Raw genomic sequence first — 15375 nt, forward strand, 5'->3', positions numbered from 1 at the left:
AAGTTCGCTGAAAGACCCTAGAGGGAAGTACAATTTCAACTGCTTTCAACTAATTTCAACAACTTTATAATTTTGAACTTCAATTAAGACAATATTCTTTCGCTTTCGCTATGCTTCTATGGAGTCAACAGGTACACATGTGAGCTGACTGCCTGTAGTGTTTGGATGCTGAAATCAGTCTGTACTGTTTCTGTCTCGCAGATATCAATGAGTGCAGGCACTTCCCCGGCCGCCTCTGTGCACATAAGTGTGAGAACGTGCAGGGGTCCTACCAGTGCAGCTGCATGGGAGGATTCCAGCTGGCCGCCGACAGCAGGAACTGTAACGGTGTGTGTGAGTGTGTGAGTGTGTGAGTGTGATTGTGTGATTGTGTGTGTATGTGAGTGTGTGAGTGTGTGAGTGTGATTGTGTGTGTATGTGAGTGTGTGAGTGTGTGAGTGTGATTGTGTGTGTGTGTGAGTGTGATTGTGTGATTGTGTGTGTATGTGAGTGTGTGAGTGTGTGAGTAAATGGTAAATGGTAAATGGTTGGAATTTATATAGCGCCTTTATCCAAAGCGCTGTACAATTGATGCTTCTCATTCACCCATTCATACACACACTCACACACGGACGGCGATTGGCTGCCATGCAAGGAACCGAATGTGTGTGAGTGTGTGTTTGTGTGGGTGTGTGTGCGAGTGAGTGAGTGTGTGTGTGTCAATGTGTGTGTGTTTGAGTGTGTTTGTGTGTGAGTGTGTGTGTGAGTTTGTGTGTGTGTGTGAGTATGTGTATTTGTGTAACTGTAGTGAGTGTGTGAGTGTATGTGTGTATTTTTGTAACTGTAGTTTGTGTATGAGTGTGTGTATGCATTTGTGTAACTGTAGTGTGTGTATTTGTGTAACTATCATGTGTGTATTTATGTAATTGTAGTGTGTGTGTGTGTGTTTGTGTAACTGTAGTGTGTGTCCTTGTGCAGATCTTAACGAGTGTGAGAGTAATCCCTGCAGTCAGGAGTGCGCTAATGTGTATGGCTCCTATCAGTGCTACTGTCGCCGTGGATACCAGCTGAGTGACATCGACGGTATCACCTGTGAAGGTAAGGAGCCACCTGTAACAGTGACATCACACTTATGGCAGTGACATCACACCTAGCCACTCTGCACAGGGGACACACATTTTCATTTCCAGGATGGTTGTTTTTCAGTTATAATTTTGGTTTTATAAATGTGAGTTTTGGTGTTTTGTTCAACATATAGTGCTCTGCGGCGGCACGGATGGTGCAGTGGGTAGCACTGCCGCCTCACAGCAAGGAGGTCCTGGGTTCGAATCCCCGTCGGCCGGGGCCTCTCTGTGTGGAGTTTGCATGTTCTCCCCGTGTCTGCGTGGGTTTCCTCCGGGTACTCCGGTTTCCTCCCACAGTCCAAAGACATGCACATTAGGCTGATTGGAGAGTCTAAATTGCCCATAGGTATGAGTGTGTGAGTGAATGGTGTGTGTGCCCTGCGATGGACTGGCGACCTGTCCAGGGTTTATTCCTGCCTTTCGCCCAATGTATGCTGGGATAGGCTCCAGCCCCCCTGCGACCCTGTTCAGGATAAGCGGGTTAAGATGATGGATGGATGGATATAGTGCTCTGCGTCTCTTTTCAATGTGTATCTGTCTCACCACCTGCACTTCCTCCCTCCTCCTCTTCCTCAGACATAGACGAGTGCGCTCTGCCCACAGGGGGGCACATCTGTGCGTACCACTGCAATAACACCCCCGGGAGCTTCCAGTGCACCTGCCCCGCCCCCGGCTACACCCTCGCCTCCAACGGCCGCAGCTGCCATGGTGAGTCTGACCCCAAAACCCCCTAATCACACACCCCCAAACCCCCTAATCACACACCCCCAAACCCCTTAATCACACACCCCCAAACCCCCTAATCACACACCCCCAAACCCCCTAATCACACACCCCCAAACCCCCTAATCACACACCCCCAAACCCCCTAATGACACACCCCCAAACCCCCTAATCACACACCCCCAAACCCCCTAATCACACACCCCCAAACCCCTTAATCACACACCCCCAAACCCCCTAATCACACACCCCCAAACCCCCTAATCACACACCCCCAAACCCCCTAATCACACACCCTCAAACCCCCTAATCACACACCCCCAAACCCCCTAATCACACACCCTCAAACCCCCTAATCACACACCCCCAAACCCCCTAATCACACACCCCCAAACCCCCTAATCACACACCCCCAAACCCCCTAATCACACACCCCCAAACCCCCTAATCACACACCCCCAAACCCCCTAATCACACACCCCCAAACCCCCTAATCACACACCCACTAATCCCCTAATCACACATTTACATTTACATTTTACATTTGAGTCATTTGGCAGACGCTTTTTTTTTTTTTGGAGGGGGGTTAGACAAGGATAGGGATATCAGAAAGTAGGGGCGGGGGAAATCAGGAGGGAGGACTAAGGTAGAGTTTGAAAAGATGTGTTTTGAGTCTGCGTTGAAATAGGGGGAGGGATTCTGCTGTCCTGACAGCGGTAGGCAAGTCATTCCACCACTGAGGAACCAGAACGGAAAACAGGCGTGAACGTGCAGCTCGACCGCCAGGTGCCCGTAGAGAGGGAACCGTAAGGCGACCAGAGCTGGCAGACCGGAGTGGTCTAGCTGGGGAGTAGGGAGTGATCAAGGATTGTATGTAATGTGGGGCAGTCCCCTTAGCAGCCTGAAATGCCAACACACCCCCAAACCCCTTAATCACACACCCCCAAACCCCCTAATCACACACCCCCAAACCCCTTAATCACACACCCCCAAACCCCCTAATCACACACCCACTAATCCACTAATCACACACCCCCAAACCCCCTAATCACACACCCCCAAACCCCCTAATCACACACCCCCAAACCCCCTAATCACACACCCCCAAACCCCCTAATCACACACCCCCAAACCCCTTAATCACACACCCCCAAACCCCTTAATCACACACCCCCAAACCCCATAATCACACACCCCCAAACCCCCTAATCACACACCCCCAAACCCCCTAATCACACACCCCCAAACCCCCTAATCACACACCCCCAAACCCCCTAATCACACACCCCCAAACCCCCTAATCACACACCCCCAAACCCCCTAATCACACACCCCCAAACCCTCTAATCACACACCCCCAAACCCCCTAATCACACACCCCCAAACCCCCTAATCACACACCCACCAATCCCCTAATCACACACCCCCAAACCCCCTAATCACACACCCCCTAATCCCCAAGGTTTAGTACACAAACGTAGTGCATAGTCGCATAATGTCCTGAGAGGTAAATACCCCATGATGCTCTGTCCCCAGACAACGTCTCGCGTTTCGTTATCTCTTCAGCAGATACCCTGACACAGAACACAGATTTAAAACATTTATGCAGCGTGATGTTTACTGAGGCCGCTCAGGTGAGGTAACTCTCTCATGGGTGCAAAGGCCTGCAAACCCCAGCCACTGCAGGGAGGTCAATGGTAAATGGTAAATGTCCCGCTGAATTGCATTTCCGGTACACTGCTAAAAGCTATGCTGGCGCTTTTCATAATAGACGGCAGCAGCAATGACAAACTTCATATCAGCAAACAAAGCATTACATTGTATGAAACTGTAACTCACACAGAGCACTGTTATTGAAGCTCAGTGTAATATAGCATGTAAGTTACTGTAGTATGCTACATTACATTATTGGCATTTGGCAGACGCTCTTATCCAAAGCGACGTACAGTTGATTAGACTAAGCAGGAGACAATCCTCCCCTGGAGCAATGCAGGGTTAAGGGCCTTGCTCAAGGGCCCAATGGCTGTGCGGATCTTATTGTGGATACACCGGGATTAGAACCACCAACCTTGCGTGTCCCAGTCATTTACCTTAACCACTACGCTACAGGCCGCCCCTAAAGGGTGTGTCAGTAACACAGTGCAGAACTGACTGTCTCTCTCTCCCTCCCTCTCTGTCCCCTCTCTCCCTCTCTCCTTCTCCTCCCTCCCTCCCTCTCCCCTCTCCCCATCTCTCTCCCTCTCCCCTCTCTCTCTCTCTCCCTCTCCCCTCTCTCCCTCTCTCTCCCCATCTCTCTCCCTCTCTCTCTCCCTGTCTCAGACATAGATGAGTGTGTGACAGGGACCCACAACTGCTCGGACGCAGAGACCTGCTTTAATGTGCAGGGTGGATTTCGCTGCCTGGCCTTTGAGTGCCCGCCCAACTACCGCCACGCTGGCGACACGTGAGTGACCTTTAACCTTTAACCTTTACCTGCCATTCTCCCTCCCAGCTCGCCACACTTGGGCCAAATTATTATTTCAAACACCAGTGGTAATGCTGACAGTGGTAATGCTGACAGTGGTAATGCTGACAGTGATAATGCTGACAGTGGTAATGCTGACAGTGATAATGCTGACAGTGGTAATGCTGACAGTGATAATGCTGACAGTGGTAATGCTGACAGTGATAATGCTGACAGTGGTAATGCTGACAGTGATAATGCTGACAGTGGTAATGCTGACAGTGATAATGCTGACAGTGGTAATGCTGACAGTGGTAATGCTGACAGTGATAATGCTGACAGTGGTAATGCTGACAGTGGTAATGCTGACAGTGATAATGCTGACAGTGGTAATGCTGACAGTGATAATGCTGACAGTGGTAATGCTGACAGTGGTAATGCTGACAGTGGTAATGCTGACAGTGATAATGCTGACAGTGGTAATGCAAGCCATGAGGCAGAATGGTGGCTTCTGTACTCCAGATTCCTCTCCTCTGGGAAGGATCCCTGGAGGATCGTTTGTGTGACTGTGTTTCCAGGGAAGCTACGTTTTGGGGTATTTCTGTCAGTATAGAATTTAACATTACAAAGTTGGCAAAGTTACACATGGTGAACAAGAAGAAGATGATGATGATGATGATAATCAACATTGGCGCTTAAATTTGACAGTTCTATCTGTTATTTTTTATCGGCGAGCAAAATAATTGTTTCCAATAAATGCACGCTTGCAGTTATTTGGAGGTCAGCACAGCAAAGAAAAGTGTATTTTAATAGTTGAATTATTATATTAACCAATATATTAACACATTGGTTTAAAAAGGCGGTAGTCTATCTCTGTCAGACTCAGGCAGAGGCCCTGGGGTTCTACAGTTCAGAGTGTAAATACAGTGAAGACCTGATCTTTCCTCTTCACTGTGCAAGTCTGCCCGTGGCCCTGTCTCATTGTGCTGGGTTTACTGTAGATGAATCCACACACCCCCCTGCTCAAAACCAGCATGCCCCCCAACCCCCAAAAACCCCACAAATGCCACGCATGCACACGTATGCTGGGGCATGATGTTCATGCAGAGGTCTGAGATACCAGCCTGCTGATGAGAGATGAAAGCCTTGGCCCTGTCCTAGCTGTGTTCAGATCAATGTGACTGTTGAATGGCTGCAGTTTCTGCACAATCCTGTAGGTGGAGACATAAGCATCTCACCTTTCCCTAGCATGCCACATTGATGATCTCCCCCCCCCCTTTCCATCTCTCACTCACTCTCTGTCCCTCTGTTGCTCCATCTGTCTCTTCTGTATGTCTGTCCGTCCGTCTTGTATTGCAGTCGTTGTGAGCGCTTGGCTTGTAATCACACAGTGGAGTGCCTGGCCTTGGCCCAGAGAATAACGCACTACCAGCTCACCTTCCCCACCAACGTCCCCGTGCCGACTAACATCTTCCGCATGGGCCCCTCCAACCTGGTCCCTGGCGACCAGGTGCAGCTCTCCATTGTCGACGGCAACCAGGACGGCTACTTCAGCACACAGAAGCTGAGCACGGGAGGCGTCATCGCTGTTCAACAGCCAATCAGGGAGCCCCGCGACTTCCTGCTCACCGTGGAGATGAAGCTGGTGCGTTACGGGACCAACAGCACCTACGTGGCCAAGATACGTGTCTACGTCACCCAGGACATGCCCAGCCACCAGAACAGCCTGTTCCAGAACTAACAGGCCTGTGCGTGTTCAGTGTGCCATCCCAGAACTAATAGGCCTGTGTGTGTTCAGTGTACCATCCCAGAACTAACAGGCCTGCATGTGTTCAGTGTGCCATTACTGTCCCCTCTGTGCTCTCTGTGGGCCGGCAAACATGTTCAGGATCAGCCTCCAAATCAGAGTTCAGGCAGATGAAATGTTCTTGTTTGATTGTATTTTTGGCTTAGCCACTAGATGGCACCATTGGGAAGCGATAGACACTCAGGTCACAATTCCTCGGGAATGTGGAATGTTTTAGGATGTTTTCTGTTGTTTCTTTTAAAAAAAATGTTTTTGTCTTTTGTGTTGACTAATTGTTGAAATGTCCCTTTTTTCTATTAAAGTCAAATCTTGCACATACGAATCAATTGGCTGAATTACATTCTAAAATTGTTTTGTGTTCTTTTGCCTGAAACGAATATCTTGCAAGCAATCTTCTTGTCTTAATGTGATTTCTATGACAATATGAATAACAGGCAGCTGCTTTTTCCCTTTAAAGGAGTGAACTTATAGTGAGCGTGTTGTTTTTGCTGTTATGTAACTCACTTAATGGGGCTTCCAGATTTTCCAAGGTAATAGCTCTAAAAATCAGGAGTAAATATGAGAATATAGACATTGAATCATTTTAATCATTTAAATGTTCTGTACTGTGAGGAAGAGGCACAGGGATGCACTCCTGTGGAGGTGGTGGGGAGGGGGAGGTGGGGCTCTCCTTAAATGCAAAGCCCTGGTGTTCAGACGCTATAACAACCAACACGCTCGCTACAACAACCAACGCGCTCGCTATAACAACCAATGCGCTCGCTATAACGACCAACGCGCTCGCTGTAATGACCAACACGCTCGCTATTATAACCAATGCGCTCGCTATAACAACCAACACACTCGCTATAACAACCAACACGCTCGCTATAACGACCAACGCGCTCGCTATAACGACCAACACACTCGCTATAATGACCAACGCGCTCGCTATAACGACCAACACACTCGCTATAATGACCAACACACTCGCTATTATAACCAATGCGCTCGCTATAACAACCAACGCGCTCGCTATAATGACCAACTCACTCGCTATAACAACCAACACACTCGCTATAATGACCAACACACTCGCTATTATAACCAATGCGCTCGCTCTAACAACCAACGCGCTCGCTATAACAACCAACGCGCTCGCTATAATGACCAACTCACTTGCTATAACAACCAACACGCTCGCTATAACAACCAACACACTCGCTATAATGACCAATGCGCTCGCTATAACAACCAACGCGCTCACTATAACAACCAACACACTCGCTATAATGACCAACGCGCTCGCTATAACAACCAACCCACTCGCTATAATGACCAACACGCTCGCTATAACAACCAACGCGCTCGCTATAATGACCAACGCGCTCGCTATAACGACCAACGCACTCGCTATAACAACCAACGCGCTCGCTATAACAACCAACACACTCGCTATAATGACCAACGCATGACCAATGCGCTCGCTATAACAACCAACGCGCTCGCTATAACAACCAACAGCTATAATGACCAACTCACTCGCTATAACAACCAACACGCTCGCTATAATGACCAACACATGACCAATGCGCTCGCTATAACAACCAACGCGCTCGCTATAATGACCAACTCACTCGCTATAACAACCAACACGCTCGCTATAATGACCAACACATGACCAATGCGCTCGCTATAACAACCAACGCGCTCGCTATAATGACCAATGCACTCGCTATAACAACCAACACGCTCGCTATAACAACCAACGCGCTCGCTATAACAACCAACACATGACCAATGCGCTCTCTATAACAACCAACACGCTCGCTATAATGACCAACACGCTCGCTATAATGACCAACACGCTCGCTATAACAACCTATGCACTCGCTATAATGACCAAAGTGCTTGCTATAACGACCAACACGCTCGCTATAACGACCAACGCACTCAATATAACGACCAACGCACTCGCTATAACAACCACCGCACTCGCTATAACAACCAAAACGCCCTCTATAATGACCAACACGCTCACTATAACGACCAACACGCTCACTATAACAACCGAAGTGCTCACTCAGCCGTGTCAGCTCAACTGTAAATATGAGGAGGGTGGGGGTCCATGAATACCAGTAAGGAATAATGAGTGCCCAATAAGATCAGTGCAGCTCATGAGCCCTTGAGAAATGCCCTTAACCCCACATTGGTCCAGGGGCGATTGTCCCCTGCTGAGTCTAATCAACTGTAAGTCGCTTTGGATAAAAGTATCAGCTAAATAATGAATGTATGGGGGAGTGGTGGACTGTGTGGGGGGGTGCTGGGGGGGTTGGAGGGGAGTGGTGGACTGTGTGGGGGGAGTTGGGGGGCGGGGGGTTATTTTCCCTGAGTCCTGCATTGCCAGAGGAACCCCAAACCCAAGGCACATTGTGTGGGTTTGGCTCCGGATACAAGTACAACTCAAACCAGCCCACTAATGGCTAATTACAACCCCCAACCCAGTGCTGGCTGCCTTTCTTTAGGCAGAGCTCCCACCCCCGCCTCCTGATGTAGGACACAGACCCTACATCAGAGCAGAGATGTTTCGGACATTTAGTGTAGAAATGATGTGTGTGCTTTTCCACCAGGTCCCAGGGTAGTCCGGCTGACACAGTCCGTTGTGGGAAGTCCTGTCTGCCCAATGACATCGCCTGCATCCTGGACCCGGTCCACTCCATCTCTCACACCTTCATCTCCCTGCCCACCTTCCGCGAGGAGCCCCTCCTGGAAGGTGGGGGGCGCTGAAGGAAACTAACCTCGATGTCCACACTGACCAGGGGGTGGAGTTACCTCTTCATGTCACCTGACATGACAGCATGATGCTTTCAGAATGTTTCTGAAAGTTCCTTCCATTCTGTTCTGTTCTTCCTCCGATGCAGCATTGCTACATGTTGGGTTAAGGTTTAGGGTTCAGAAAGGATGAGGCTTACAGTTGAAGGTTTGGGATTGTGGTAAGGGTGATGGTTAGGTTTGAGTTCAGACCAGTTGTATTACTGCTTGTGTTCTGTGTATTTTTGTTTTCCTGTATTCTTGAGTCTGCCAAAGTAATGCTGACAAAACTGATGCATTTTCTAAATGCTAAATGTTTCTCACAAGTCTGTCCTGAGTCATACTGTTTTAAGCTGAGTCCTGCTGTGACCCGTTCTGCATGTGACCTGTTCTGCATGTGACCCATTCTGCATGTGACCCATTCTGCATGTGACCCATTCTGCATGTGACCTGTTCTGCATGTGACCTGTTCTGCATGTGACCTGTTCTGCATGCTCCATGAGGAAGCCATTTTCATTTTCCGTCTGGCGGTTTTTACAGTCTTTCTGCAGCCAGTGAGTTTAGGACACTGAAATCCCCCCGGCTATTAGAAGGTTATTTTTCATTTTCTAATGGTTTTATTTTTCTGTTTCTCTGATCTTCCCTCAGAGATAGTTTTTCTGAGAACTGCATCACCAGCCCAGGCAAGCAGCTCCGACATCATCTTCAACATCCTGGAAGGAAACCTGCTGGGCTCCTTCGACATCATCAAGCGTTTCGAGAATGAACGAATCGTGGGTGAGCAGCTCCCTTCCCTGGATCTCAGTAATAATATTTAATTCTGCCCCTGGCTAGATAGTAATACCCACATTCCAGTTAATGCTAGGTGAGCTAATGTTGGGTGAGGTATTGCTGCCTAAACTAATTTTGGGTAAACTAATGCTAGGTGAGCTAATGTTTGGTAAGCTAATTCTAGGTAAGCTGGTTTTGTTTTGCTGTTTAATTGTGATGAATTCAAACAAATTGTTTCATAAGTGATTTAAACTTTTGGGAGTCGTTTAGCCTCCCAGTTATGAGGGACTTTACTGGGGTTAATTTATTGAGCTATCTGCATGTTTCTTCAGGTGAAGTGAACTGCTAATCAATCACAAAAAAATGTTCTTGGACTTATTCCGACAGCTTGGATTAATTTAGTTGGTATGCTTGTTTGGCTGTATGTGTGTGTGTGTGTGTGTGTGTGTGTGTGTGTGTGTGTGTTTGTGTATTTGTGTGTGTTTGTGTGTGCATGTGTATGTGTGTGTGTACATATGTGTGCATGCACAGGCACACATTTTTTTAAATATTCAAATCATATTAATCATATTATAATCATATTACAGTCATATTAAAATCACATTTCAGTCATATTAAATCATATTAATCATATTATAATCACATCACAGTCATATTCAAATCACATTACAGTCAGATTATAATCACATTACAGTCATATGCAAATCATATTAGTCATATTATAATCATATTACAGTCATATTAGTCATATTCAAATCACTTTACAGTCATTTAAATCATATTAGTCATATTATAATCATATTACAGTCATATTCAAATCATATTAATCGATAGATTCTGTCATGTGCTTTCCATTCCCAGAGAGGACTGGCTGATTCAACCATGAGAACTGTAAACGTGTGTATACTATTTACCCCTTCTGGACTGCTGCCCTGTAGACCATAGAGCAGGACAGATGCCCTGGTTGGCATTATTTCTGTTTAGTTTCTGTGGTGATTTCCCTTCTGTTTAACGTGTCATTTTAGAGCTATTTTCCGATACTTTCCGGAGTTGGGTATGAGCAGCTGTGTGTTTGATCAGGAGGTAGAGTGTGCGTTTCCTGTCTTTGGCCACAAGAGGGCGTCATACATTTTTTCCATCTTCTGTTGATGGAAATAAAAGCTCACCTTGCTTTGGACCATGAAATTACTGGAAGTCAGTAAACCACAAGACAATGTAGAGATTGACTGGACTGCAGACACAAAAGTATCAAATTCCCACTACTGTGGATAGAAAGGTTAGGTTAGTGAAGCATATTCATAAAAGTTGATCACTTGTTTATGTTATTGTCCTTGTGAATGCTCTGGCCAGGTACTCCTATGGTCTGATTTAGTGTCAGCTCGCAGGTGTCGGTCCTAAGGCAGAGTGGAGAAGAGCCAATAAGAATGCGATCCGATGAGCCGTAACCTGTGGTGTTCTGTTCCAGGTGTGGTGCGGCAGGTGCGGCCTGTCACCGGGCCCGTGGACCTGGTGCTGAAGCTCGCCTTGAACTACGTCTCGTCCGGCATCGTCTCACACCAGAACATCATCAGCGTCCACATCTTCGTCTCCGAGTTCTGGTTCTGAGCAGCCCGTCCGTTCCAGGAGACGGGATGAAATCCTGTTCATTAATGAGGACACATTACGAACAGACCACTCTCTCACTGACAGTGTGCCTACCACAGCACCGCTCTGTGTTTCTGTACCACTGAGTACAAACAGGGTTTCCCAAGCCTGGTCCAGGGGCACCCCTGCATGCTGGTTCCCATAGCAACCTTAACAGTAATTCCTAAAGGGGCGCTACTCCAGGTTAAGGGTCGGGAACCCCCGCAGTGTGACAGAGTGCACATGTATGTGAGTGACACACTACACGGGTATATGCACTGCATGTAACTGCCACTACTATTTAAACCTATAAAACACTATTATGAATAGATATACGAGATGCTTTTCCTGCCTTGGATTTGATGTTTCTGTTCATATGAACTTGAAGAGGAGAAGGGAGAAAGACATGGAATAAGTTATATAGCATCATCCTATGAGTGTGTGTGCTTTTCTGTGAATGTGTGTATGTTTGTGCGTGTGTGTGAATGTGTGTGTGTGCGTGCGTGTGTGTAAATGTGTGTGTGAGTGTGTGCGTGTGTGTGAATGTGTGTGTGTAGTGTTACGACTGACTCGTTCAAGTCGTGAGCAGGAAAATGAGACACGCGACAGGCTTACGAGATAACGATTTCTTTATTTTAAAGTAAATTATCATCGGGTGTGAAGGATTAGTATGACTGTAATGTTGCATGTAGTAGGAGTAGCAATGTTGTGAGTGCAAAAACTAGAACAAAAAACCGTCAGTCCAACGACAGGTACTCGACATGCTATTCTGCCGCCCCAAGCAGCCACACTGGAGCTCCTTTAACCCGGAATTAAACTCACTCCAGGTGCCGCGTGTAGAGGGACCACGCCCACCAATCATCCTGTTGGGAGGCATAAGGGGAAAGTGTTAAAATGCAGCAGGGGGGCGTGACAGTAGTGTGTTTGTGTGAATGTGTGTGTGTGTGTGTGTGTGTGTGTGTGCGTGTGTGCCTAACATTTCATATGAACCACAGTTTATGCCTCTTAATGATGTAATTAAATAGTGATTTGTTCTTACAGTTTTAAAGTGTGGTGATTTATATGACGCTGTGCAGAGAGAAATGAGCAGCATGTCGAAATTATACAGAGAATATCACCATGCTTGGTTTCTGGCTGACGCTGACACACACAAAAATGTGCCTCTGGATTCAGAACGTTTTCTGTCCAATTACTTTTTAAACTTGAGAGAAAACCAGAGAGGAGGCTGGGGGGGGGGGCTTTTAATGGTGATATCACATGACCTAAAATAACCATCTGTGGAAGCAAGTTAAATTACCCACAAACACCCTCATCTCCTGCTCTTGAGCCAGGCACCCCAGCCCCCTTCTGCTGACCCTGAACACACCCCCTGAACACACACCCTGAACACACACCCTGAACACACACCATGAACACACACCATGAACACATCCCCTTAACACACACCCTGAACACACACCATGAACACATCCCCTTAACACACCCCCTGAACACACACCCTGAACACACACCATGAACACACCCCCTGAACACACACCCTGAACACACACCATGAACACCACCCCCCATCTTCCCCTGCACCTGGGAAAGCCTGAAGTATAAATGATCAACCTGTGGATCTCTCCCCATCTGCCACGTCTGTAACTGACCTGTGGATCCACCTCTCCCCATCTGCCACGTCTGTAACTGACCTGTGGATCCTCCTCTCCCCATCTGCCACGTCTGTAACTGACCTGTGGATCCACCTCTCCCCATCTGCCACGTCTGTAACTGACCTGTGGATCCACCTCTCCCCATCTGCCACGTCTGTAACTGACCTGTGGATCCACCTCTCCCCATTTGCCTTGTCTTAACTGACGGACCCTTTTGAAAGACATTCCGCTTGCCTAATTAACGATGCAATTCCGACACCGAAGGGGGAAAAAAAACACATGAAAAATGAGACTGGCATGAATTTAGAATTTATTAAGAAATCCGCAGAAAACTGAATTTCCAATTTCATTCCAGAATTTCATTCCGACTCACTGTTGGTTTAGGGCGGAGAGGCCCAGGAGTGTGAGTGACCGTGTGAGTGACAGTGTGAGTGACCGTGTGAGTGACAGTGTGAGTGTGAGTGTGAGTGACAGTGTGAGTGTGAGTGACCGTGTGAGTGACCGTGTGAGTGTGAGTGTGAGTGACCGTGTGAGTGTGAGTGACCGTGTGAGTGACAGTGTGAGTGACAGTGTGAGTGACCGTGTGAGTGACCGTGTGAGTGTGGAAGTCTGTCCGTCCATAACTTACGGCTGGGACAGCTGCAGCACATTCAGCGTGGCCCCTGAGCGCGGCCCCTGAGCGCGGCCCCTGAGCGCGGCCCCTGAGCGTGGCCCCTGAGCGTGGCCCCTGAGCGTGGCTGTTTCCACTCCGCCTGTCACCATGTGCAGCTGCACACTCACCTGCCCTCGCCATCAAAGTGCATTCTGGGATCTCCACTCTGCCACAGCCTGTTATTACTCATCATTTATTCTGATTTTATTCTAAAAAAATGTCCTTTTGTTTCATCACTTGTAAAGTGTTGAAACAGGCTATTAAAATAAAATGTATTGTTTTATTTTATTTTAAAAGTAACTTACAGCAGGAGTAAATGCCCTCTGGACCAATGTGGGGTTAAGGGCCTTGCTCTAGGGCCCAACAGCTGTATGGATCTTACAGGACTTTAACCATCAAACTTCCAGGTCCCAGTCAGGCACCTTAGCCACTGGGCACTTAATTTTATGTTATCCAGCTGTGTCAATTGACAGTGTATGAAAATGTAATATATGTAAGTTAATCTACTTAAGGGCGTCCGTAAATAAATGAATAAATAGTACTGTCAGGGGCAGGAGGAACGGAGGGGCTGTCATTCACACAGATCCACAGCCTGGCGGAAACTCTGCACTCAAACGTGCTTTTTGAGCTGGTGTGACACCGATGGCTTTTATATCAGTTTATTACCACACAATATATAACTTAAATAAACGTATATGTTATATAGCAGAAAATAAACTACAGCCTTTCTATTAAAATGTACTGTGAAATATAAAAACACTTCTGAATCACTCAACAGATGATTCTGTATCTTAAACCTTTGTTTTTGGGGTTCTGAAATTGAATATATGTGTTTTAACAACGAAAAAAATAAAACTTATTGCAGTTCAACTACAAAAAAGCTACAAACTTCAATGTAACTTTTAATCACATACCCTGCATCACAAAACCAGAATAAGTGCTATAACCTGGATACATTTGAGTTGTGAAACACATCCGTCTCCCTGGGAGATAATAACCAGGCGAACGCTGCGTTTCTGCACCGGACTGCTATTGGTCAGCTACCCAGCACCGTGACTGGTCCATGTGGTTAAAACATCACCAAATCGATGAGTCAATTCCTCGTCAAGGCCTACAATATAGTTTGTGCAATTTAAAGTTCATGTCAGACATGTGGAAAAACTGCATAATATTGTAAATGCTGTTAGCAGTACTGTTTGTGAGTGAGGAGCCTGCTCTTTATAGAAGTGGGTATGCTGTATGCAGTGGGTATGCTGTATGCAGTGGGTATGCTATATGCAGTATGCTGGGTTTCGTTCCAACCACAACTGCAATACCAGAATTTTAACAACCTCTTAATTTTTCTCAATTAGGTGAATTTCATGTTTATAAATTATTTACCCTCTTAAGCCACATCATGTCAGAAATAGCAATACAAGTCATCAAGAATGAGGATCCCATATTCACAATGTGCTTATTGCAAATAATTATTTATCAGCATAACTTCCCCCCTGTGCGGTGCATTAAGCACTATTTTTAATTTTATTTTAATATGTAGTTTACTGCTTTCAGATGGAAATGGAAATAGTTTGGGGAAACCTATGGACACTAAGAGAGAAACTCGGTTAAAAGGCTCTAACTTTATTTTCAGTCCCGCCCACTCTCTGATGCAAGGCCACAGAATTTAAAATGGTGGCACGTTAGATGTATGTAACGCATGCGTATTGGCTGCCAAAAGCGGGATGAAGACCAATTCTTCAGTCTGACGTTCACGTTTCAAGAACAGCGCCTTATAAGTAAATACAACTTCACATCTAGGACACAGCATGTAG

The 15375-nt window shown here is 46.8% G+C and overlaps 1 protein-coding gene across 2 annotated transcripts in view; it reads left to right on the forward strand.

Moving 5' to 3' along the window:
* The window catches only part of fbln1 (fibulin 1), a 35756-nt gene extending 23970 nt beyond the window's left edge, over positions 1 to 11786 (forward strand). Inside the window, exons 11-17 of one of the 2 annotated variants that reach the window (XM_061252016.1) lie at positions 202 to 327; positions 958 to 1077; positions 1680 to 1811; positions 4146 to 4269; positions 8686 to 8828; positions 9515 to 9643; positions 11103 to 11786. In XM_061252016.1, coding sequence (XP_061108000.1) covers positions 202 to 327; positions 958 to 1077; positions 1680 to 1811; positions 4146 to 4269; positions 8686 to 8828; positions 9515 to 9643; positions 11103 to 11242 — 914 coding nt within the window. In that variant the 3' untranslated portion in view covers positions 11243 to 11786. Of the gene's footprint in view, positions 1 to 201; positions 328 to 957; positions 1078 to 1679; positions 1812 to 4145; positions 4270 to 5628; positions 6393 to 8685; positions 8829 to 9514; positions 9644 to 11102 lie in introns of those variants that run through there. The other variant, XM_061252017.1, reaches the window with a different exon arrangement.
* The last annotated feature ends 3589 nt before the right edge of the window (positions 11787 to 15375 follow it).

This window comes from Conger conger, chromosome 8 (assembly GCF_963514075.1).
Source record: "Conger conger chromosome 8, fConCon1.1, whole genome shotgun sequence".
NCBI lineage: Eukaryota > Metazoa > Chordata > Actinopteri > Anguilliformes > Congridae > Conger > Conger conger.